The sequence below is a fragment of the Schistocerca gregaria genome, chromosome 1 (genome assembly GCF_023897955.1).
Source record: "Schistocerca gregaria isolate iqSchGreg1 chromosome 1, iqSchGreg1.2, whole genome shotgun sequence".
NCBI lineage: Eukaryota > Metazoa > Arthropoda > Insecta > Orthoptera > Acrididae > Schistocerca > Schistocerca gregaria.
In genome coordinates this window covers 1,013,966,585-1,013,994,046 of record NC_064920.1, presented here as the reverse complement: position 1 = coordinate 1,013,994,046, position 27,462 = coordinate 1,013,966,585, and the positions used below count along the sequence as shown (strand labels likewise).

The following is a 27,462-nucleotide window of genomic DNA, read 5'->3' as shown; positions in this document are numbered from 1 at the left end:
TTGAGCAAACTGCTTTCAAAGTTACATTTTTTATATTGTTTGGATAAAATGTATCCTGAGCCAGCATTCAAGTATATAAATGCAGAAAACCTCCAAAATCCACCCTGAAATTGGCCACTATAATAAACTTTTAACAGTCTAGGACTGAAGGAAAGCAATCATCATTTCCCCACTTTATCATGTAACAATACTAATTGTACTGCAGGAGTCGCAACTATATGATTGTAAGTTGCACCATGGTCAGAGTTTGAGGAGATCCCAATTCAACAGAGAACATCTCTTCAACCTTGTAATTTCATAATTTTTTTCTCTCTTCTAGATTGACGCAATTGGGTCCATGGATGAACAGCATGGTCATGTTCCTCAGTCCAACACAATAACTGTGCCATGTAAAACAGAAGTCAGCAAGCCATTACGTACCTTCTATGACTACAGAGAAAGAGTAAACTACTGTGATGATTACACTGCGCAGCAAGGTAAGGGAGCATCCTTGTGGGAATTCAGAATGGATGTCAGGTGTTTGGGATTGATAGAGACAGAGACATTTACATCTTTGGTTTGTTGTAATGGTAATATCTGTGGTCCGACTTATTGTAAACTCCTTCTGTGATTGTAAATAAAAAGTGTTATACTTGAATCACCACCTGCTATCGACATCACAGCATCGAGCAGATATGCTGCAGCCTTGATTATGATGTCCGGGCAATGTTATCAAATTCATGTGCCAATTGTTTTCTGCATGATTGTGTGTGGATACAACAAGAAAAAAAGAGTGGGGATATTATTTCAGCTCTATTTTGTAAAGGTTCATATTCACTTTAATTGCTGGTTAATGCCACAACCACTGCCATACCAAGAAAACTGAATATCGTGTGATTAGCGTGACAACCAAACAAATCCAAATTAAATAATAATTACTGAGGCCACTGTATAGTCCATTGCTTTTGGCAGTATTTCAAGATGCCTGATCCAATATAAACATCAGTACAGAATTCAAGAAATTGCATTTCAGGGTGAGAAACTTACTGCTAACACAGATGTTACTGATGCCTTTTGCAGAGAAATCTTCAGTTACATCAAACTCAACAATTTTCTCCCAGAAAATAAATGTCTGGAAAACAAAGATAATGTAATTCTGGTGGGAAAGTTCTGGCAGAATATAAATAGTTTTATGGTAAAAGAACCACTCAGTTAATAGCAGATTTCAGTGACAGGTACACACAAAAGAGAGAGAGAAAACTAGTAGCTTTCGAAATTAATCCTTTCTTAAGCTAGAGTACACACACATGCAGACTTGCACACACACACACACGCACACACACACACACACACACACACACACACACACACACACACAAGTACATGCACCTGTGGCCCTGCTTGGCACCAGCTGGACACACATTGCAGTGACTGAGTTTGACAGGTGGACTGTGTGGGATGGGTAGAGGGAGAGAGAGCTGGGAAGAAGGAAGAGGGGTTTGGAGTGGGTAACTAGCAGCTTGGAAGGAGGCAGCTGGTATGCTGGCTGGAAATGGAGTAGGGAGGGATGGCAGATGTGCAGGCTACGCAGGTCATGTATAGGAGCCAGAGCTGGTGGGGCGTAGTGGACGATGAAGGTAATGTGAACTGGGAGGGTGTGATAGTACAGACAAAGAGGAAACTGTTGGGTGGAGGGTATGGGGACAGTGGGTTAATGGAGATTGAGGCCATGAAGGTTATGGTAGTGAAGGATGGATTGTAAGAGTAATTCCCATCTGAATAGTTCAGAAAAGCAAGAAGCAGAGCCAAGGACTGAGATGGCTCTGGTTGTGAAACAGTCACTGAAATTGAGCTTGTTGTGCTCAACTGCATGTTGTGTCACTTTGTTTTTGGTCATAGTTTGGTGGTGGTCATCCATTCTGGTCAACAGTTGGTTGGTTGTCACACCAACATAAAAAGCAGTGCAGTAATTGCAACAGAGTTGGTATATGATATGTCTTCTTCCAAAGATGGCCCTGCATCTGATGGGGTAGGACAAGTCTGTGATGGGACTGGAGTAGGAAGTGCTGGGTAGAAGGACTGAGTAGGTCTTGCACTTGGGTCTTCCACAGAGGTATGATATGATCCCTGTGGCAAGGGATTTGGAGTGTAAGTGGCATAAGGCTAGACCAGATGATGTGTAGTTTGGGTGGCTGATGGATTGTCACTTTAGGTGAGGTGAGAAGGATCTTGGGTGAGATGTCCCTCATTTCTGGGTTTGATGATAGATAATTAAAGCCCTAGTAATCCTATTCTAGGGTGATACTGAGTGACAAAGGGGATGCTCCTTTGTAATTGGTCGGGGGGATTAGTAGTGTGTGAGGATATGGCACAAAAAATTTGTTTGTGGACTTGGATTGGGGGTAGTGCCTGTCTGTGGAGTCCTCTGTGTGACCTTCAGCATACTGGGCAAAAGACTTCACATCAGTGCAGACACACCACCCATGGGTGGCCGGGCTCTATGGGAGTGATTTTTTGGTACTGTTGGTGGTTAGTGCATTTAATATGGATAAAAGTGCAGATGCAGCCATCAGAGAGGTGCAAGTCAACAACATGCAGAAAGGTGGCACACTATGTTGAGGACGACCAGATGAAGTAGATGGGAGGGAAGGTCTTAAGGTTGTGGAGGAATGAGAATAGGGTATCTTGGCCCTGGGTCCAGATCACGAAGGCATCATCAATGAACAATGAACATGAATCAGACATGGGGTCTGAGGTTTTGGGAGGCTAGGATTCCTGTAGATGGCCCACAATAAGATTAGCATCGGTGGGTGCCATGCACATTCCCATGGCTGTGCTGTGAGTTTTTTTTATATACCTTCCCCTCAAAGGAGAAGTAGTTGTGTGTTGGGATATAGTTGGCAATGATTAGATTAGATTAATACTTGTTCCATAGATCATGAATACGACACTTCGTAATGATGTGGAACGTGTCAGGTTAATAAAAGATGTCTGTACAAGAAATTACATTACACAAAATATTGCATGACACTAATGATTAAGTTTTTTTTTTTTACTTAGTTTATATCTAAAAATTCAGCCAATGAGTGGAAGGAGTTGTCATCTAGAAATTCTTTTAATTTATTTTTAAATGTTAGTTGGCTATCTGTCAGGCTTTTGATGCTGTTTGGTAGGTGCCCAAAGACTTTTGTGGCAGCATAATTTACCCCTTTCTGTGCCAAAGTCAGATTTAACCCTGCATAGTGAAGATCATCCTTTCTCCTGGTGTTATAGGTATGCACACTGCTATTACTTTTGAATTGGGTTGGATTATTATCAACAAAGGGGATGTGTATGAGGAATTAGGTAGTGTATGTGTTTCAAGTCTGAAGGACATTAGGAGAGGTAAAATTCAATAGAGGCAAGGATATATGCAAGAAAGGTGTTGGTGAATAGGGACGTTGCGTCAACAATGACGAGTAGGGATCTGGAGGTAAAGGGGGTGGGTACAATAGCAAGCTAGTGAAGGAAGTGGTTAGTGTCTTTGATATGAGGGGCTTGGTTCAGGGCAATTGGTTGGGGTTGTTGGTCAACAAGAGCAGAAATTCCTTAAGTAGGGGCACAATAACCAGCTACAATGTGTCATCCAGGATTTGTGGTTTATGGATTTTGGGTTCACGGGATGTCATTGGGGTGAGGAATGAAATGGACTTGAGGGAGAGGCTCCAGAATGGTACTAAGGATTTCAGAAGGGATTGAAGGTTATGTCAGACATCTTCTATACAGTAACTGTGGCAGATCTTGTATGTGGATTCAGACAGTTAGTGGAAGCTGTGATATTCACTATTTTTGGCTTCATTAAAACTGAAAATAGTTAACACTTTCAGCCAGAAGGCGAATACTTGTTTATAAAGAATGAGCAATGTATAATAAGGTGTCACTTAGCAATGGTGGAATTTCCTAAATAATGTAATTCGTCGTCTTTGGGCGGCAACATAAACAGAAGAATAAGATCGATATACGATCCTTCACTATTTTGTTCGCTGGAGAACAAATGAAGCCTTGAGTGCTAAACACTTGTACTGTTTTTCTTAAGTAAGACGGATGCAGATTTGTGGCGGTATGATCTAATTTTTACTAAATGTATAAAAATGTGTTCTGTCTAAGTTTGAGTGAAGTGCAAAAAGAAGAACTGTTATAACTCATCATGATGATGCATGGGTGACCCAAGAGGACAATGGCTATATAAAAGAGCACTCAATGGACATGAAACGGACATAAAAATCTGTGGTGTCACCGCCAGACACCACAATTGCTAGGTGGTAGCCTTTAAATCGGCCACAGTCCGGTAGTATATGTCGGACCCACGTGCCGCCACTATCAGTGATTGCACACCGAGCACCACCACACGGCAGGTTTAGAGAGACTTCCTAGCACTCGCCCAGTTGTACAGCCGACTTTGCTAGCGATGGTTCACTGACTTTACACTCTCATTTGCCGAGATGATAGTTAGCATAGCCTTCAGCTACGTGATTTGCTACAACCTAGCAAGGCGCCATTATCAGTCATTATTGATATTGTGCATCATGTACCGTCCAGAGCGACGTTCGTCATTAATGGATTAAAGTTAAGTATTCCACCAGCTACGTCCGTTTTTCTCAATTCTAATTCCCTTGTCATTTTCCAGACCTCACGCCAGCCTGCGTGAGCTAAAACGTGTGCATTTCGGCCTCCTCTAGTAACATGGTGTTGGCTCTCCTGCCAACCACAACAAAATCTACCATCATTGTTGTACTAAGCATAAGGTATGATATATGTTTCAGTTGTAATAAATATTTGTTCTGGAAATATTGAATCATTTATCACTGCTCATTCCTGTCATCTCCTCAGTATTATTTTCATTTTAATTATGCATTTTGCTAAGATTATAGACACCAAGGTCAGTAGTCCAATGCGCGTGTTACATAAAAATTAATAAAAAAAAACCTGTTGTATCATCATTTTGCATCGGCTTTAATGTTGAATTCCCCTTTTGTGTGATGTTACAGTTGTTTTTGTGCCCTTAAGAACTTTCTGGTCCCTTAGGAAATTGTTTTGTCATAACAACAACTTCACAACAGGGAATGATCGTATCTACAATCATGAAGTAATTGTTGTTGTTGTTGTCTTCAGTCCTGGGACTGGTTTGATGCAGCTCTCCATGCTACTCTATCCTGTGCAAGCTGCTTCATCTCCCAGTACCTACTGCAACCTACATCCTTTTGAATCTGCTTAGTGTACTCATCTCTCGGTCTCCCTCTACGATTTTTACCCTCCACGCTGCCCTCCAACGCTAAATTTGTGATCCCTTGATGTCCTACCAACCGATCCCTTCTTCTAGTCAAGTTGTGCCACAAACTTCTCTTCCCCCCAATCCTATTCAATACCTCCTCATTAGTTACGTGATCTATCCACCTTATCTTCAGTATTCTTCTGTAGCACCACATTTCGAAAGATTCTATTCTCTTCTTGTCCAAACTAGTAATCGTCCATGTTTCACTTCCATACATGGCTACACTCCAAACAAATGCTTTCAGAAACGACTTCCTGATACATAAATCTATATTCGATGTTAACAAATTTCTCTTCTTCAGAAACGCTTTCCTTGTCATTGCCAGTCTACATTTTATATCCTCTCTACTTCGACCATCATCAGTTATTTTACTTCCTAAATAGCAAAACTCCTTTACTACTTTCAGTGTCTCATTTCCTAATCTAATTCCCTCAGCATCACCCGATTTAATTTGACTACATTCCACTATCCTCGTTTTACTTTTGTTGATGTTCATCTTATATCCTCCTTTCAAGACACTGTCCATTCCGTTCAACTGCTCTTCCAAGTCCTTTGCCATCTCTGACAGAATTACAATGTCATCGGCGAACCTCAAAGTTTTTACTTCGTCTCCATGAATTTTAATACCTACTCCAAATTTTTCTTTTGTTTCCTTTACTGCTTGCTCAATATACAGATTGAATAACATCGGGGAGAGGCTACAACCCTGTCTCACTCCCTTCCCAACCACTGCTTCCCTTTCATGCCCCTCGACTTTTATGACTGCCATCTGGTTTCTGTACAAATTGTAAATAGCCTTTCGCTCCCTGTATTTTACCCCTGCCACCTTTAGAATTTGAAAAAGAGTATTCCAGTCAACATTGTCAAAAGCTTTCTCTAAGTCTACAAATGCTAGAAACGTACGTTTGCCTTTCCTTAATCTTTCTTCTAAGATAAGTCGTAAGGTCAGTATTGCCTCACGTGTTCCAACATTTCGACGGAATCCAAACTGATCCTCCCCGAGGTCCGCATCTACCAGTTTTTCCATTCGTTTGTAAAGAATTCGCGTTAGTATTTTGCAGCTGTGACTTATTAAACTGATAGTTCGGTAATTTTCACATCTGTCAGCACCTGCTTTCTTTGGGATTGGAATTATTATATTCTTCTTGAAGTCTGAGGGTATTTCGCCAGTCTCATACATCTTGCTCACCAGCTGGTAGAGTTTTGTCATGACTGGCTCTCCCAAGGCCGTCAGTAGTTCTAATGGAATGTTGTCTACTCCGGGGGCCTTGTTTCGACTCAGGTCTTTCAGTGCTCTGTCAAACTCTTCACGCAGTATCGTATCTCCCATTTCGTCTTCATCTACATCCTCTTCCATTTCCATAATATTGTCCTCAAGTACATCACCCTTGTATAAACCTTCTATATACTCCTTCCACCTTTCTGCCTTCCCTTCTTTGCTTAGAACTGTGTTGCCATCTGAGCTCTTGATATTCATACACGTGGTTCTCTTCTCTCCAAAGGTCTCTTTAATTTTCCTGTAGGCAGTATCTATCTTACCCCTAGTGAGATAAGCTTCTACATCCTTACATCTGTCCTCTAGCCATCCCTGTTTAGCCATTTTGCACTTCTTGTCGATCTCATTTTTGAGACGTTTGTATTCCTTTTTGCCTGCTTCATTTACTGCATTTTTATATTTTCTCCTTTCATCAATTAAATTCAATATTTCTTCTGTTACCCAAGGATTTCTAGCAGCCCTCGTCTTTTTACCTACTTTATCCTCTGCTGCCTTCACTACTTCATCTCTCAGAGCTACCCATTCTTCTTCTACTGTATTTCTTTCCCCTATTCCTGTCAATTGTCCCCTTATGCTCTCCCTGAAACTCTGTACAACCTCTGGTTCTTTCAGTTTATCCAGGTCCCATCTCCTTAATTTCCCACATTTTTGCAGTTTCTTCAGTTTTAATCTACAGGTCATAACCAATAGATTGTGGTCCGAGTCCACATCTGCCCCTGGAAATGTCTTACAACTTAAAACCTGGTTCCTAAATCTCTGTCTTACCATTATATAATCTATTTGATACCTTTTAGTATCTCCAGGGTTCTTCCACGTATACAACCTTCTTTCATGATTCTGAAACCAAGTGTTAGCTATGATTAAGTTGTGCTCCGTGCAAAATTCTACTAGGCGGCTTCCTCTTTCATTTCTTAGCCCCAATCCATATTCACCTACTATGTTTCCTTCTCTCCCTTTTCCTACACTCGAATTCCAGTCACCCATTACTATTAAATTTTCGTCTCCCTTCACTATCTGAACAATTTCTTTTATTTCATCGTACTTTTCTTCAATTTCTTCATCATCTGCAGAGCTAGTTGGCATATAAACTTGTACTACTGTAGTAGGTGTGGGCTTCGTATCTATCTTGGCCACAATAATGCGTTCACTATGCTGTTTGTAGTAGCTTACCCGCATTCCTATTTTCCTATTCATTATTAAACCTACTCCTGCATTACCCCTATTTGATTTTGTGTTTATAACCCTGTAGTCACCTGACCAGAAGTCTTGTTCCTCCTGCCACCGAACTTCACTAATTCCCACTATATCTAACTTTAACCTATCCATTTCCCTTTTTAAATTTTCTAACCTACCTGCCCGATTAAGGGATCTGACATTCCACGCTCCGATCCGTAGAACGCCAGTTTTCTTTCTCCTGATAACGACATCCTCCTGAGTAGTCCCCGCCCGGAGATCCGAATGGGGGACTATTTTACCTCCGGAATATTTTACCCAAGAGGATGCCATCATCATTTAATCATACAGTAAAGCTGCATGTCCTCGGGAAAAATTACGGCTGTAGTTTCCCCTTGCTTTCAGCCGTTCGCAGTACCAGCACAGCAAGGCTGTTTTGGTTAATGTTGCAAGGCCAGATCAGTCAATCATCCAGACTGTTGCCCCTGCAACTACTGAAAAGGCTGCTGCCCCTCTTCAGGAACCACACGTTTGTCTGGCCTCTCAACAGACACCCCTCCGTTGTGGTTGCACCTACGGTACGGAAGATGATAATGCAATTTCTTAATCAATAGCACACTAACAGTGACTGCTTCAAGCCATGCAAAACTGCAAGTAAAGACTATTCACATTTCATAACGCAATATCTTATGACAATGGTCAATCCATGAGTCTTACGCCAATTGTGATTGATAAAGCAGTAAATGAAATCTCAAATTTCAACTTTTCCATTGATAACAAAATCTCTTTTATTTTATTACATTACAAAGCCTTCTGTCATATTGTCACAACAGTGGTGGACCCTTTAGGTCAGGGTCTGTTTGGGGCTGTGTATGATTGTTCTTCCGTTGAAAGCTTAATGTTCACCACCCAGCACTTCCTACTCCAGTCAGGTCATAGGCTTATCCTACCCCATCAGAGACAGGAGCATGTGTGTAGGCAACAATGTTATATATCAACTCTGCTGCAATTTTATGTGAGCATCCCGCAGAATGAATATCCACTGCCAAACCGTGACCAAAAACAGAGTGGACCACCCAGTGGCACAACATGCACAATTTCAAAGGCTGTTTTACACCCAGGACATAGTCCTTGCCTCCACCATTAGGTTTTCCAAACTATTCAGTTAGAGTTATCCTTTCAACACCTCCTTTGCTGCTGTAACTTTCCTAGTCTCAATAATATCCCTGTTAACCCACTTCCTGCACATCTCCACCCAACAGGTTCCTTTTCTTCTGTCCTATCACCACCTCCCAACTCACATCACCATCATGTGCCACTCCCCAGTGGCTCTGCACATGTGCATCACATGCCTTCCCTGTACATCTGCCGCTCCTCCCTCTCACATTTCTAGCCAGCAAACCAGGTGCATTCATCCAAGCCACTAGCTACCCACTCCCAACCCCTTTTCCTACCTCCCACCTCCCTCCCTCTCTACCCACCCCATCCGACACAACCTCCATTGCACTCAGTCCATCTGCTAAACTACAATCATGACACAGTGTGCCCAGCTGGCACTTTGTAGGGACATAGCCAGTTCGAGAAAGGATATTGATTTGGAAAGCTATCAAGTTTTGTTTCTCTTTTGCATGTGCCTGTCAATGATTAAAAAGCTGCTGATATTCAATGAGTGGTCTCCTTTACTCCTGAATTATTTGGATAATGTAATTCTTCAGTTTTGGAGTATTTTACTTCATTGTGAAAAATTAGGGTTTCTAAAAAATAAATTGGAATGGCTGTAGGAAAATGTACAGAGAGAGTGAATTGTCATTTTTTTCTGTTATTGATGGTTTATTCTCTCGTCAACAAATTTCCATAAACTAATACCCTGTAGCTCAACACAATACATTACAGCCTAATCACTGTATCAGATTACTTCTGAAGTAGGAAGTACAGATAAGAACAAAAAATAATATCACACTAAACTTTCAGTACACAGCAGTTCTGTACACAGGATATTTTTCCTCTTGTCACAAGAATGAGTATCTGTTTTAAGAAAATATTTATTATTGTTTTATTGCAACTTTAAAAATACATATTTTTATCATTAAATCATAAATAATAGTATGATAAATGAATGCACAGACATTATAGACAATAGTGCCACAAAAACTCTCAACAAGAGGAGCAAAAATGGAATCCATTTACTGAAGTTAAATGTCTTCAAATTATAAACTCATTTACAAGTGAAAATGTCATCTGCATCTCTCATTAACTGTTAGAAGCCTTTCTGGAATAAGAAATTAGAATTGTGCTTCATTTGTTTAGCTGCAATCCAGTTCATCTGACCAGCTGCATCCTGAATTATAGCAGTGGCAATAGCCATATCAAATCTGTATAACAAATGCTTTCTCTTCTTTTTAAATCTCTTTGAACTCCACAAGCATTTGTCTAAAAAAGAAAGCCCCAAGTAACAAACAGGTAGATATAATAATACTTCCGAATTCCTTAGCTATTGTATTTTTTGTCTACAAAAAAGCAACACAGAAATATTTCAACTTCTAGACTTAGAAAAGAATGTAAATTAAGAAGATAAATAATAATTTACCTCTATTCCATACCTGTTATTGTGATTTTGTCTTTGTGGTAAGTGGTGATCTACCATTATATTTCACAATAATAAAACTGTGTTAAAATGCAAATAAACTCAAATCTTCCATGTCTTTAAATGTATCTATGACATACATTCTTTCAAACAGAAATGAACATTCAGTTTTGGCCATTTAGCAATGCACAGATTTTACTATTATGTATCGAAATGAATTAAAAGTGTTTTCTAAAACTTTTAACGCATTGAAGCACAGGGGAAATTTCGCGTCGAAAGATGAATGTTCCATGACCCAATACTCTGTTGAAAATTATGTATCACATGGAAATAATTCTCTTGTTAAGTGATCCCAAATACTGAACATGGCTATCATCTATGACAGTATACAAGAAAATCCCTGACCAATACAATAACCTTTATTATTCCAGTATGCTTGATTTGAAGAGAAACCCAAGTTACATTTTCAGATACCATAATACTATAAATAACGTGCTTAGTGCATTACTTGATACTACTACAATTAACCATCAAGTGAGTTGCGTAAAATGTGTGTAATAATTTCTCGCTATAAATAATAACAACAAATTCAGAGACATGACAGAATCTCACTACAAAACAATCTAAGAATGTAAGAGTAGGATTATGCTGCCCTGAAATATTTTATCGTATTGAAAAAGTATAAAAACATATAAAACAACATATATAACGTAACATGAATAAAATGGAATAAAGCAACAGGAGCCACTTATTAATTCCTATTTAATTATGACAAAAGACTTTTGAGGAAATAAGACATGTTACATAGGAGTTACAGAACTACAATACTAAAACATTACAAGTCATTGCATAGCAATGATATAACTTCACTGTTATTTGATGATAAATCAGGTGGACATGTACAGATATTATACACCATCCTAATATAATAGGTTGTGATGTGATACACCACCCTAATATAAGAGGTCAGTGATATTCTGGAATAATTTTTTTCCTTCCTATAGTGTATTTAGACAACCAAATACTGAAATCCACAACAAGCTAATCCTCAGCATCTCCTCAAACATTAAAGAATCAAATTGTGGACACTCACTACAGCCACAGTCAAAGTTCTGGTCTTACTGTAGATGTGTCAGAGGGTTCTACTTCCCTGAAGTTTTCTTTTTTAATTTTTTGAAGAAAAAAGATTTTATTAAGCATAAGCTATCAACTACCAGAGATCAACTATCTCCTGCAATGTTAACCACATTTTCTCAATATCATATTTTATGATGTTTCTTATGAATTTTCCTTTGTAGGATATTCAAGAAATGTTTGGTGTGGTCTTGCAGACACCACAGTGAATCACTCACAACATACAAAACAGCTTATCTTATAAAGATGTTTGTGACTGTACTGAAGAGAATAGCTACAGGCATAAAACTTTTATATCAACTATGGCTTCACACCAGAGCTTTTGACCATCAGAATTAAAAAATGACAACAAACAAAGTATGTTGCTTTTCACTGCTTGATTTTGTAGTGTTGACAAATCTGAAACTTGCATTTTGTTTCTGTCAGGCTATGATTTCCATTTCTTATATAATTTGACACACTACCCATAATACAGTATTCCAACAACCATCATTTATTCTGTAATTTTGTCATACTAGTGCCTTAAAACTACATCTTTCACAGAAAGAAGTTATAAATAAGCACAGGATGGATGGAATGTGTTAGTGCCAATGATCAAACTTGACGCTACATGAAAAGACAGGCAGCAACTGCTTACTTGTACAAGAAACCACTTTTAAAGACATTTAAAAAAAATTAGAGAGGGTCATGTTATAGGAGATAAAGAAGAAAGGAATGTACAACAAATTTTGTGTGCCTCAGTGAACTACTGCAAGTCTTTCAATTTCACATCACTATGATGAATTGCTTGTTCCTATCCTACCTCAGTTATGCAACCAGGGAAATAATACTGCAGTTTAATGTGGAATCTGACCCACATATCATTTCTGATGAAGCTCCACATCACTGAGAGGTGTATACTAGGCTAAAAGGCAGACTGAAAAATCTGTGGTGGGACCAGGATTTAAGCCCAGACTTTCGGTTTCCAGTCAGACACTTGTATACTAGATCACCAGGCCCAATGTACAACAAATTAAAAACAGTGATATAAGAAGACAGGAAGGTAATAATGACATGCAAAATGGAACAAAAGAGACTAGGGAGAAACTGGTTTCAGTTAATACCAGGTGAAAAGCATGAGCAAATACTGGTATGGAAGACTGGATCTCATCAGTTCCTAACCCCATGTGCTAGGACATTGGATTCAGATGAGCCACGTAGAAAAACAGATTTGAAGATAATGAGCTATATGCTGAGTTCATGTTCAGTAACAGGATGCTGGAAATGTGTAGTGTATATAGTGTTTGTGAGTCTTGGGGTTCCATGTCATAGTATGCATATTATTTGTCAATCATCTACTTAACAATGTATATATATTTTTTAGTAGTGAGAACAGAATAAGTAGTTCTGGTAGTTATAGCAACAGATCTGAAAACAACATTGCCCATGTGGTAAGAAACAGAATGAGGGAATGTGCTTGAGAGTGTCACAGGACAAGGGTATTACAGTGCAGAACAACTAAGGAGAGTGTGGGGAGGAAATCTGGCAATGTCTTTCTTACTTTGGGATGTTGACTTTCAAAAGCCATGGCCTTAGCATATAAAATAAAATGATTTCAGTTCTCTTTCATCCTCTTCCTTTACTGTATATCTTTCCTTTATTTTTTGCAGTCTTGTTAACCTAACTAATAACAGAATTCCAAAACCTCATGATGTGTGTGTGTTCTTCATTTGTGTCCCTCATACCTGTGACAGTTTCTACTATTATAGAACCATATAAATGGGCAATGACTCATCCTGCCATCCTGCGATTCTGGTGTGGACTGAACTATTATACTTTCCAAGAACTAATAAAATAAAATGAATTTGAGTGTCAAATGTATAAAAACTTCCATATAATTGCTCTACTAGTATCAGAAATTGAAGTTTCAGGAATAAATTCCCAACAGCCAATGGATGGGTCAGTGGAACATAATCTATTACCCAATCATCTGTGGACTACTCAAGAACCTGCTTTACTTATTTCTGAGTAGCTGGTTTAAAAGCTCCAAACTGAGTTTAGTGTAATGCTATCACTGACTGTTTATTCTCTCCTGTGATATATGTAACAATCCATCCTTTCAAGATTTACTATTCTTTCACATCTTTTCTCATCAATTAACATCTGTGTAACAAGCACATAAGTCTTTCATTAATAACATAGTTCATCATCACAATCTAAGCAATTCATCATGATTTTACAACACTTTCCTTAGGAAAGATTCACACATAACTCCTCAAGCCAAAAATACTTTTTGACTCCTACCAATGATTTTTTCCTCATATTTGAGCACCAATGATCACAAATAAATACATGTAATAATAAACAAATATCTGCTTCAAGCTGGTTGTGGTGTAACCACAAGTTTGAATAGCAGATGTAACATTATTAAAGAGCACAGTGTTTAAAACAATGCAGACAGTAATGTCTTATGTCACAGCTCATCAATAGCAAGTACGTAGACATTCCACTGGTCATATAAGATGGGGTCCATTTGCTGTCATGCCTACAGTACCACCATTTTCAATGGTTCTTCTATTTGTACATTCGGTATGTTGCTGGCCTACAGCAGGACTGATACTTGCAAAATTTTTAGCTATCAAACTCACAGCCTCATGTCATTTGCACAACCATGATTCATGCGAAATTCTACGTATTTGATGCCAGTGTTGTGCCAGTAATATAGTGCAAGCACCACAAAAAGATGCCACCACTGATGAGATGATCCAATATAATCAACTTTTCCTGAAACAAAAAACACATATAAAGGATATGTAATAAGTAAATCTGTAATAACACATGATCTAAGGTAAACTATGGATACTGTATCACTCTTTGCAAACAGTGTATAGGCCACCATCTGCTATCAAAAACAGAAGAAGAATACGGCATAGACGGCTTTGAAACATTCAGTTCTGCAAAAAGTAAATGTTTTCTGTCATGCAGTTGCAGCACTGATATATTTCTTTGGCAACTGCCCAGAACTGTTAACTGCATTCGATGAAATATCTTTCTTGTTTCCTTCCAGTTAATAGATAACTGTCACTGTTGTCTTACACAGTCCTTTCATGAGACTCTAAGAAAAGATACTGAACACCAAAACGTACCATCTCAAGATCAGAAACAGCATATTGCCAGCTTCTTTCCCATTTCTTGAATCATCCTGATGACAAAAAAATTCTTCAGTAACATTTTTTAAATTGGTTACTCATGAGTCCGGTGCTAAGACAACACTGCAGTTCAACAAATTATAGATATAGTGCCCAGTATTGGATATTAGAGTCCATCTCATAAACCATTACTGCCATTAACTAGGCTCTGTCCAAAGCTTGCTAACTGTATACAATACATCTGTCTCTCCCAACGGTACTTTACCGGAATTGAATATTACATCTGCCTCTTTCAAGAATTAAGAGACACTGAGGCTACAACTTGAAAGTGAGTTTGAAACAGTCACAGAAGACTTAGTTCTTGAAATGTACAGATTTAGGAAGTAACATTGAGTATGAAGTAAATCAATCTGTTTAAAATTCTGAACATTTATCGTCAAATCATAATATGAGGGTTGTACCACAAGTAAGGTTCCCAATGAGCTACAACCTCGAGGGAAGGTGCTAGGCTAAATCCGACAACAGTGACATAAGTAGTGCCTTCACTCTTGAGCCTGCCCGCCTGTGATTCACTACATCGCTCAGTGTTGGCTTGGCAGCCTTCAGAGGTGGAAGTATTGGTCACCACTCCCGCCAAGTGTGAGGTTTGAGCAGTACTCCGGTCTCTCCATGCAAGGAAGTTACCGCCAATGGAGATTCATCAGCAACTTACTGAGGTTTATGGTGAAGAGTGCATGTATGTACCTCAAATGGTGCAGGGCTTTTGCTGAGGGTGACACAAAGTTCATGATGAAGAACAAAGTGGAAGACTGCTGGTTTTGGATGTGATTGTCCAGATCAACAGCGAGCTGCTCAAAGATCGGAGGGTCACTGCCGTGAACTTGTTGAGTGCATTCCTGAAGCTTCCCATGGCACAACTGAAAGAACTTTACAGAAATGTTGGGTTATCGCAAGGTATGTGCCCGCTGGGTCTCCCAGATGATGACTGACAGACACAAGGAGCAATGCCTTGACTGTGTTCACAAGCTTCTTCAACAATGTGAGGGGGGAAGCAACAAGGAGAAGTCATTGGACTCCATCGTCACAGAAGATGAAATTTGGGTGTTTCATTATACTCCTGAAACAAAACAACAATCTCGTCAGTGGCATCACTCCAGTTCACTGCCACCAAAGAAATTCAAACAAACACAGTTGGCAGGAAAGGTTATGGCAACTGTGTTTTGGGATCGGAAGGGGTACACCTCATCGATTTCACACAACCTGGGACAACAATAAACTCAGACAGATATTGTGAAACATTGACCAAACTACAGCAAGCAATCCAGAATCACCGGAGAGGACGACTGAAGGAGGGAGTAGTGCTTCTTCACAACAACGCGTCAACCCCATGTCACTCATCAAACACAGGGGCTTTTGAAGAAATTTGGGTGGACTGTTATGCCCAGTCCCCTGTACACCCTGGACTTAACCCCCAGCGATTATCACCTCTTCCCCAAGATAAAGGAACACTTAAGTGGCAAACGCTTCAATCAGAGGTCACACACTTCCTCAGCAGGTTGGCAGGAGACTTCTTCGACTTAGGAATACAAAAGCTGGAGTATCATCTTCAAAAGTGTGTCGAAAATAATTGGTGACTATGTTGAAAAATAGACAAAGGTGTAAGCTTTTCAATTATGTATAAATTAATAACAATAAACAATATCTTCTATTTGAAAAAAATATAGTAACCTTACTTTTGGTACAACCCTCGCACATATAGCATATAATAAAGCTGGTTGAAGGGATCAGATAGCTGTGTGCCAGTTATGCTCAGTACTAATTTGGGCATGCTTATTCACTCAATTTATGCTCAGTCACATATAACAATGGAAAGCTATTTAATAAAACGAATTTTTATTACATTTTGTTTTACAACAGTTTTGGCACTTACATAAATGTTTGTTGCCTTATTATTTAACACAGTCAACCTTACTTTGCAACAAGCTTGGTTCACTTTTCCAAAAGCTTGCCCCCCCCCCCCCCCCCCAGAAAAAATTCTGTTCAATAGTGCTTGTATCGTATCACATCTTCAAGCTGGTTCCTAATCTCTTACTTCACAAATATTCTTTCAAAGGTCTGCAAAGTGGAAACTTGATGCTGTCATGACCATACCTTATGGAAGGTGTCCCAAAACCTCTAATTTCACATAGTATAGTGAATGTTGTTAGTACAAGGATATGAGGGCACTTGTTGTCATGGAGCAGTAGTATTTCATGTGAGGGCATTCCTGGGCATTTTAATCATAAGACAGGTTTCAAATGCCTTACCAACAGATAAATGAAGGGAGCACTAATTATACTTTTCTTGTCCTCTTGGAACTGTGCCAGCATAAATAACTTGTCATCTTAATAACGCATCTGTATAGCTTTGCCGCTGAATGACTGTATCTTGAATATGTTAAATGGATCCAAACAACACAACAGCATGTAAAGTTCAAAGTGGCATAAATAGTTCCCGCTTACAGTGTTTGCTGCCATGACATTAAGGTGATCGTCATAGATGTTGTAAAATCTCCATTTGGCAACATCATCTAATACCCCCCCCCCCCCCCCCCAAGAACCAAGGACCTAGCCATTGGTGGGGAGGCTTGTGTGTCTCAGCGATACAGATAGCGGTACCGTAGGTGCAACCACAACGGTGGGGTATCTGTTGAGAGGCCAGACAAACGTGTGGTTCTGAAGAGGGGAAGCAGCTTTTTCAGTAGTTGTAGGGGCAACAGTCTGGATGACTGACTGATCTGGCCTTGTAACACTAACCAAAACGGCCTTGCTGTGCTGGTACTGCGAACGGCTGAAAGCAAGGGGAAAATACAGCCGTAATTTTTCCCGAGGGCATGCAGCTTTACTGTGTGGTTAAATGATGATGGCGTCCTCTTGGGTAAAATAATCCGGAGGTAAAATAGTCCCCCATTCAGATCTCCGGGCGGGGACTACTCAGGAGGATGTTGTTATCAGAATAAAGAAAACTGGCATTCTACGGATCGGAGTGTGGAATCTCAGATCCCTTAATCGAGCAGGTAGGTTAGAAAATTTAAAAAGGGAAATTGATAGGTTAAAGTTAGATATAGTAGGAATTAGTGAAGTTCAGTGGCAGGAGGAACAAGACTTTTGGTCAGGCGAATACAGGGTTATAAATACAAAATCAAATAGGGGTAATACAGGAGTCGGTTTAATAATGAATAAAAAATAGGAGTGCGGGTAAGCTACTACAAACAGCATAGTGAATGCCTTATTGTGGTCAAGATAGACATGAAGCCCACGCCTACTACAGTAGTACAATTTTATATACCCACTAGCTCTGCAGATGATGAAGAAATTGAAGGAATGTATGATGAAATAAAAGAAATTATTCAGATAGTGACAGGAGACGAAAGTTTAATAGTCATGGGTAACTGGAATTCGGTAGTAGGAAAAGGGAGTGAAGGAAACATAGTAGGTGAATATGGATTGGGGCTAAGAAATGAAAGAGGAAGCCGCCTAGTAGAATTTTGCACAAAGCACAACTTAATCATAGCTAACACTTTGTTCAAGAATCATAAAAGAGGTTGTATACATGGAAGAAGCCTGGAGATACTGACAGGTTTCATATAGATTATATAATGGTAAGACAAAGATTTAGGAACCAGGTTTTAAATTATAAGACATTTCCAGGAGCAGATGTGGACTCTGACCACAATCTATTAGTTATGAACTGTAGATTAAAACTGAAGAAACTGCAAAAAAGGTGAGCATTTAAGGATATGGGACCTGGAAAAACTGAAAGAACCAGAGGTTGTACAGAGTTTCAGGGAGAGCATAAGGGAACAATTGACAGGAATGGGGGAAAGAAATACAGTAGAAGAAAAATGGGTAGCTTCGAGGAATGAAATGGTGAAGGCAGCAGAGGATCAAGTAGGTAAAAAGATGAGGGCTAGTAGAAATCCTTGGGTAACAGAAGAAATATTGAATTTAGTTGATGAAAGGAGAAAATATAAAAATGCGGTGAATGAAGGCAAAAAGGAATACAAATGTCTCAAAACTGAGATCGACAGGAAGTGCAAAATGGCTAGAGAACAAATGTAAGGATGTAGAGGCTTATCTCATTAGGGGTAAGATAAATACTGCCTACAGGAAAATTAAAGAGACTTTTGGAGAAAAAAGAACCAGTTGTATGAATATCAAGAGCTCAGATGGAAACCCAGTTATAAGCAAAGAAGGGAAAGCAGAAAGGTGGAAGGAGTATATAGACGGTCTATACAAGGGCGATGTACTTGAGGACAATATTATGGAAATGGAAGAGGATGTAGAGGAAGATGAAATGGGAGATACGATACTGTGTGAACAGTTTGACAGAGCATTGAAAGACCTGAGTTGAAACAAGGCCCCAGGAGTAGACAACATTCCATTAGAACTACTGACAGCCTTGGGAGAGCCAGTCCTGACAAAACTCTACGATCTGGTGAGCAAGATGTATGAGACAGGCGAAATAGCCTCAGACTTCAAGAAGAATATAATAATTCCAATCCCAAAGGAAGCAGGTGCTGACAGATGTGATAATTACCGAACAATCAGTTTAATAAGTCACGGATGCAAAATACTAACACGAATTCTTTACAAACAAATGGAAAAACTTTTAGAAGCCGACCTCGGGAAAGATCAGTTTGGATTCTGTAGAAATATTTGAACATGTGAGGCAATACTGAACCTACGACGTATCTTAGAAGCTAGATTAAGGAAAGGCAAATCTACGTTCTAGCATTTGTAGACTTAGAGAAAGCTTTTGACAATGTCAACTGGAATACTCTCTTTCAAAATTCTGAAGGTGACAGGGATAAAATACAGGGAGCAGAAGGCTATTTACAATTTGTACAGAAACCAGATTGCAGTTGTAAGAGTCGAGGGGCATGAAAGGGAAGCAGTGGTTGGGAAGGGAGTGAGACAGGGTTGTAAGCTCTCCCCAATGTTATTCAATCTGTATATTGAGCAAGCAGTGAAGGAAACAAAAGAAAAATTCGGAGTAGGTGTTAAAATCCATGGAGGAGAAATAAAATTCTAAGGTTCACCGATGACATTGTAATTCTGTCAGAGACAGCAAAGGGCTTAGAAGAGCAGTTGAACGGAATGGATAGTGTCTTGAAAGGAGGATACAAGATGAACATCAACAAAAGGAAAATGAGGATAATGGAATGTAGTCGAATTAAGTCGGGTGATGCTGAGGGAATTAGATTAGGAAAGGAGACACTTAAAGTAGTAAAGGAGTTTTGCTATTTGGGGAGCAAAATAACTGATGATGGTCGAAGTAGAGAGGATATAAAATGTAGACTGGCAATGGCAAGGAAAGCGTTTCTGAAGAAGAGAAATTTGTTAACATCGAGTATTGATTTAAGTGTCAGGAAGTCATCTCTGAAAGTATTTGTATCGAGTGTAGCCATGTATGGAAGTGAAACATGGAAGATAAATAGTTTGGACAAGAAGAGAATAGGTTTTGAAATGTGGTGCAACAGAAGAATGCTGAAGATTAGATGGGTAGATCACATAACTAATTATGAGGTATTGAATAGAATTGGGGAGAAGAGGAGTTTGTGGTACAACTTGACTAGAAGAAGGGATCAGTTGGTAGGACATATTCTGAGGCATCAAGGGATCACCAATTTAGTATTGGAGGGCAGCGTGGAAGGTAAAAATCGTAGAGGGAGACCAAGAAATGAATACACTAAACAGATACAGAAGGATGTAGGTTGCAGTAGGTACTGGGAGATGAAGAAGCCTGCACAGGATAGAGTAGCATAGAGAGCTGCATCAAACCAGTCTCAGGACTGAAGACCACAACAACAACAACAACAACAACAACATCCAATACATTGTTGCAAACTTCCAGCTAATGCCATGATAATTATTACTAAAAATTACTTCCATATATTGCAACTGCAAGCTACAGCCAAATATAGTTAACCTGGCATTTGAAATTCTAACTATTCCTTATATGTAACATATATGTTCTTCACTCATAGTTATGAAAGTTATAGCAAAGGACAATGCCTTGACTTGAGTGAATGAATTTCAACATACCTGAGAAAAATCGTTCTGGTATTTTTGACATGTAAATGAAGAATGCCAGTCCACTTATCGCATACATGCCAAGAACACGGGGCAGCAGCAACTAGAATGAAAGACAATGCCTTTACTTGGTAAATACAAATGGTTTAATGGTTGTTTTCCTATATTCTATAAGACTGTAAAATTTCATTTACTCAAATATAATAAAAAATGTCAAAGAATTTCTCTATAGTTATAGTGAATGTTTAGAATATACTGAAGTAAGTGAAGTTGCAAATACAAGCAACCATTATCTGTATAAGGGAATGAATAACAACACAGGCACTGCAATAATGTAAAATGAAATTTAATGAATGAAGTACACCCATATCAATAACAATTGGCATTAGACACATTTGAAAGCACACTGCTGGATCTATTTCATAACTGAAATAACAAAATACTCATCCTTATAAGCACGGATCAGTTTTTCAGCAGCATATGAATTAGGGTTCCAGTGGCAAAAATGTGTGTTTTAACTATAGCACTTAATGCTGATTAATTTTGTGGGTGTGTTCTTTTTTTTTTTGTGTAACTTCTTTTCCCAGGGGTTACTTCCAATAATAATGTATTTGGCAAATGATGCTTTACCTTCTGACGATTTCAGACTTAAATTAGCTCACATTATAAAGTCAATGAAAGATCAAAAGTTAGCAGGTGAGTAGCAGGCTGTCCACATTTTTGAAAGAAGCATTTGATACACTGACTTTATATCATACTGTCAAACGCTATGTACAAAAAGTTGTCATATATGTGATCCATAAATAAACAACAAATGAAGAAACTGAAAGGTTAACTTCATTTTGAACCTTCATGGCATTCTGAATAAAGCTTCAAGATGACCTTTTCACTTGTATGATCTAACTAATGTTTCCAATGAAAACAATAACATTTTATGCAATCATAATCCTTGCATTTCATCAACACAGACACTGCCAATTACAACTTACTAGCACTTAAACAATGTTAGCAGAGTGGATTATTCAATATACAGTTACAACTCTTTTATCATGAGGTACTTGCATATGCACAGCAAGAAAAACACGTGTGCAATGAATGGAACAAAGCTACAGAAATACAGAATGTCCCTGGAGGAATGGTCAATATTCAGGGATATGAGAAGAGTGCTCATCTGAAGCAATAATCTTCAGGCCTATTCTGAATGGTTACTAAGATAGAACACATTTAATGTGCATTTGTTTTTAGGCTAGTGGGGTTGTAATGTAGCAGCTATGTCATATTCATAATAATTTTTTTAAAATGCTTTTGATACAAATATTGATCAAGTAATTTTGATATTGTTCGTGCAAGTTAGCAATAGATATGCCTTTGTAAACTTGTCAAATGTATTACTTTCTACATGTGTATTATTTAAAAAAAGATGAAAACAGTGTACTAGTTATTTATCAAAATGTAAGCAACTCCTCTACTCTGAGGGTTTAACTGATGCTGTAATTAAGAGAAAAATTAATACTGTAAAAATCTAACGATTCAGTTGAATGACTGGACTGTCGTGCTTAGAGGTGCCATGCACAACCCTAGTGTGAAGAGCAGACATTGGAAAGGCACTGAGTGGTGTGAAGCATTGTCGATGGCCACAGATGTAAAATTATTATGGTGTTAAAAGACCTCAATGCTTCATCAAAGTGGCATGGCTTTTCCTTACATGCTTTAATTCATCACTGCAATCATCAAGTCGTGGTTGCAAGAATTTCCAGACTTATGATCCTGTGAAGTTTCAGAGTCATCGTTATCACTGGGAAAATGTCTCTGGGGAGTGTCATGTTGCTTGGCATGTATTAAGGTATCAGAAACACGAAGAAGCTATGTGAGATCATCGTCCACCATCACTTCAATGATGTAACCACAATCATGCTTTCTTCAACACACACCTCGACAAGGTAATAGATTCATTTTATTCAGTAAAGTACTTTTGGTAATGGATTATCAGTCATATTAGGTCAAAGTGAAATAACATTTAATTGGAACATTGCAGTTTATTAGTAACAGTGATCAGATTTTTAACTGATTATTCCATTACTGTTTGAGCCTCAATGCTTTGCCATTTATTATAAACAGTAACTTGTCTGAAAATTAAGATCTTCAGAATTGTAATAATATTTTCGAAGACTATAGTATTTCAGAATACAATGATAACAATACAGTTCTTATAAACTTCAATTTTAAGTATCTATGATTTGGTCACCTTTGTTTTTGTTTGCTGATGTAAATTTTGCTAACTGAAAGTTCACTGTCCAGTTATTAAATTTCAATAATTAACTGCACAAAACAGCTTAAAGATGTTAAATTCACGGTAAATTTCAGAATTAATTAAAATCAAATTAGCTTCTTCAGAGCTGGGCAACCAAAAGAACCTACACATAATATTTCTTTCAAAGTGTTTAATAAGGTAAAATCTTCTCTTTCCCTGCACCTGTAACTTAAGCTGTTCAACAGATGGATGTATTCACAATCTCAAAACGATATTGAATGTAGCCAGTGCTATGATTCAGGCAGTGTTCTTGCAATCTGTTGTCATTTAGAAAAACGAATTGAATTTCAATTTGTTGCCATTTAGAAAGACAAATTGAATTTACTTAAAATCACGAGGGTTTGGTCACAGCATACATATATCTGTGGGTACACCCAATATCTTTGACATTATATTCTACACATGGTGGTAAAAATAAGAGGAGTTGTCATGAGGTCACAAACTTGAAGCTGACTCAACTGAAGGTCCGCCATGTTAGCTAGGCCAAAACATTCGCCTCTTGTGGTTTGATTCCGTGTAGTCATGAAATGTTTTGATAAAAAAAGGCCTGCTTGTGTCACTTACGGGTGTACTAACCATTCTGATTGTAGTCTAAAGTTTAAGCAAATAACATTTCATTCATAAGTGGACTTATTTAAGCACTATTTTCTTATATATACTTGAAATTCTGATGCACTATAAAGTTTTGCTGTATAGTTTTATTTCTATGATTTGACTTTAGATTTCCTATGAATCCAATGCGAAGAGCTCTCTGGGTGTACGCCTGTTACAGTGGTTGAATTGTATGTAGTTAAAGCATTAAATATTTGTTAAAGCAAAGTTCCCTATCTAAGTCCAGGCTATTTAGATCATTACATTAATCACTGTGCTGTCGTGTTACCCTGTAAATTGCTGTTATCTGCCACACTGAATGTCACTTGGTAGGTACAATTTAAAAACAAATCAGGTGTGTAAACTACAATGGACCTGACAATCTTAAATTCAGTTCTTTTCCTTCATAATTTAACGAATCTTTCACTTTGTTGACATGACAGCTGGCTTGTTTATATCATCCCTGCATACATCTATGGGACACCAAAGGAAATAAGGTTCGTTTCTTGCAAACTTGAACTTTTAAAATTTGCATTTGACTTGAAAAAGTAACGAATACAAATCGGTGCCTCTAAACTATCAATCATTGCTTTTGGAGTTCTGGCTTTATCAATTATTGACACAAACACAATGAAAGTGAATACAAATGGATTACGAAAGCACGCTTTTCATAGCACATACTTCTCTTCTCAGTTATTCGAAGTGCATAAACAAAAAGGAATTACAGTACTGAGGTCAGAAGCGTCATATTTTAGTGTCGTATTACCGTATCAAATACACATTTAAGACCAGAAAAACGTTTGAAGTTGTGTTCCTTAGGTTGTGTTGTTCACTAAAACAGTGTAACATTTACTATATAAAACAAATATCACATGCACACGACAGAAATAATGAACAAGAAGCAATTGTAAACACTCGTCTGCTAATGTATTGGGGGATCCAAGATGGTGGCAGACCCCACTCACTGGCTTCAAAACAACGTACAGTGTATGTCTGTAGCACTATCTCCCCTTCTTCTACCTCCATGATTCTACAACCGAGTTGGCGTAAGATGATCTCTGACAGCTACTAGCATAGTTGCCAATTTTCAACTGCAAATTGCAAGCAGCTGCAGATGAAAACAGTGGCCATTAACAGACCTGTGGCAACACTGGGGCGTTGCCATAGATACATTTACAAAATTCAAAACTGTGTGCAAAAAAGACTATAGGTATGCTAAGAGTATTGTAAATATTGCAGTCAAATTTTTATAGATATTATGATGCTAGCATAACATGGCGTAATGTAAACTCATAAGAGTATCACCACACCACAAGAAAAATATTCTAAACAGAAGATATATATAAATTCAAATGACATCCATAGTAAAGACACATAAGCCTATTGCGTCTCTGAATTTATAATGAATAACACAAGTAAATAAAATGTTAATGGTTAGCTAAAGTTCAGCTTTTGAAAGTACTGATGCCTTGCCTACTTGGAATTTCACTCACAAAATTGAACGCTGTGAAATTAACAATAGATCTATTAAAGCAGCTAATGCTGAATCAAATAATAATGTAAACCCATGACTGTTAGTCAAAAATAAGCAAAGACAGGTAATGCTAACTGTATGGATGAAAGCCTTATTCATAATGTGAAATGCTTCCTCAATTAACAATGCTTTGTCACATTAGTTAATGAACCCTGGACCTTAAATGAGGAATCATTGCAAATAACAAATCATACGACTGAAGACAACATGGTAAAATAATATGTTAATAAGTTTGATACAGAATTTTTAATGATGGTATCAGAGAGTAACATAATATTAAGAATATACAAAATTAGAGTAATGCATACCTGAACAACTGGATTAGCATAACCACCCATTATCACAGTCCAATGAAATGTTGGTACAACTCCGTAAGCAGCCCAACAAACAAAAACAATGAGCTTCATATTTGCATCAACCCTCAACCTGGGAATTTGAATGATCATAGCAAACAGGAATATCAGGCTAACTGTGAGCAAATAGAATAACTGCAGGTTCTGAAACAAAACCCATAGAAATAAAGCTATGTAAAAATAAAACAATGGAGATTTCAGGATGGAAACATATAAAAATAATTTTTATTTATTTATAACAAATTTTATATAAGCTTTCAAACAGATCTTCAGAGAAACTTAATGAAATTTATCTAACAGAACACAGCAGTAGATATTACGTTACTAGCACTTAACAGTATATGTAACGAATGAAAGGTGAGGTGTCATAAATAAATAAAGAGTCAAGAAATAAAGAGTCATTCATGCCATAACTGTACACGAGTGCAGACACAAAAAATAAGCACCTTTACACAACATACATGTTCAAGTAAGTAAAGTCTGACATTACAAAAAACTGAAGGTAAAATAGAAATTGTTTAGTAACTATATAGAAGGCTATACTTATAAATACAAAGAAATTTACTTTGTACACATCAAAACAACAAGCAGTTGTCACTGGCGTACTTTCAAATCTTTCAAGCAAGTTCCTTTTCACTCAGATGTTAACCACAAAATACAACTTGCTGAACGTTTTAATGTAACATAACTTCAAGGCACAGTTTACACAAATAAAAAGAACTGATGATTTCAGGGAATAGTACCTTACTATAATTATTAACAGGTTAAACAAAAATTCACAGTGAACACAACATGAGGTAGTAGTATGTTATTAAATTTAAAGCAGATTTTGTTTCAGCCAGATAAGAAGGAAAAAATTTTACAAACACAAAAAATATTAAAACAAATAATAAACTGCCCCATAGTTCAGAATGAATATTAATTATGATGAATATGATGACAAACTGACATGATTTCATTGTGAGGAAACAAAGTTTGCATATGGAGTAAAAAAGCAATGGTCTCCTCTTCTGATTAAAAATATTATTGTGTCAGGATGACAAATAGTGGTAAAATAAATTAAAACAAAAACCAAAACAGTGAAGAAAAAATAGAATAACACTCATTACATGTAAGAAAATTAACTCACCATTAGAAGCAGAAATAAAGATGGGAAGGGTAATTTTCTACTGATCAAGGGTTTCAAATATGTGGATTCATGTTGCTCCTGCACACTTTCAGATTTCAGCCAACCGCCTTTCAGCCAGGCGGGCAAGGGCACAAGGTGGGAAACGTGGCAGCCAGGTCATAGTGTACATGACTGTAGTCCACTGGCCGAGCTCTGGTGGCTACAGGTGACCTATTAAGTCATGCATGTAACCACATCATGCATTTAACCACATCATTTTATGGGCTGCCTACACTGCCTCCCTCTGTCCTTGGGTGAGCTGAAGAGTGCTTCTGGGCACTCATGTTTGATGGCACATCATTGGAACAGTCTGCTCTATCTGTTCAAAAGTATCTGGACACTCCATTGTAATGTGAAATAGACCACTAGATGTCACAAGAGGTGGACCCACCACTATGAAAAGAGGCAGGGAGTATTGTGTTCTTAGTGGAGAACCAGTAACAGCAGAAAGAGTGTCTGGAGATCTCTGGGACTTTGGACATTGGCTAATAATTGAATGTCACCTAAGTAACAGATCCATCAGGGACATTTTAACCCTTCTAAAGCTGTCGGAGTTAACTGTTGGTGATGTGATTGTGATGTGGAAATGCAAAGGGACAACTACAGCTAAACCAAGACCAAGCAGATCTCATACACGGAAGAACAGGCACCATCGAACATTGTGGAGGTAATAATAAGGAAAGACTCGTGAGTTTCAAACTGATACCAGCAATCCAGCTACGATATTGACTGTGCAAAGGGATTTAACAGGAATAGGGTACAATGGTCGAGCTGCTCCTCAAAAGCCACTCATTTCTGTAGTGAGTACTACGCAATGCTTGACATGGTGTAAAGAGCAACACCATT

At 38.1% G+C, this 27,462-nt stretch overlaps 1 protein-coding gene across 3 annotated transcripts in view; it reads right to left on the bottom strand.

Moving 5' to 3' along the window:
* Positions 1-9,763: 9,763 nt before the first annotated feature.
* LOC126278814 (progestin and adipoQ receptor family member 3-like) overlaps positions 9,764-27,462 on the bottom strand; it is a 202,857-nt gene continuing 185,158 nt past the window's right edge. For all 3 annotated transcript variants that reach the window (XM_049979096.1, XM_049979090.1, XM_049979104.1), the window contains 3 exons: positions 25,404-25,592; positions 20,672-20,762; positions 9,764-14,220 (listed from right to left, as the gene is read on the bottom strand). In XM_049979096.1, the coding sequence (XP_049835053.1) occupies positions 14,081-14,220; positions 20,672-20,762; positions 25,404-25,592 (420 nt within the window). In that variant the 3' untranslated portion in view covers positions 9,764-14,080. The remainder of the gene's footprint in view (positions 14,221-20,671; positions 20,763-25,403; positions 25,593-27,462) is intronic.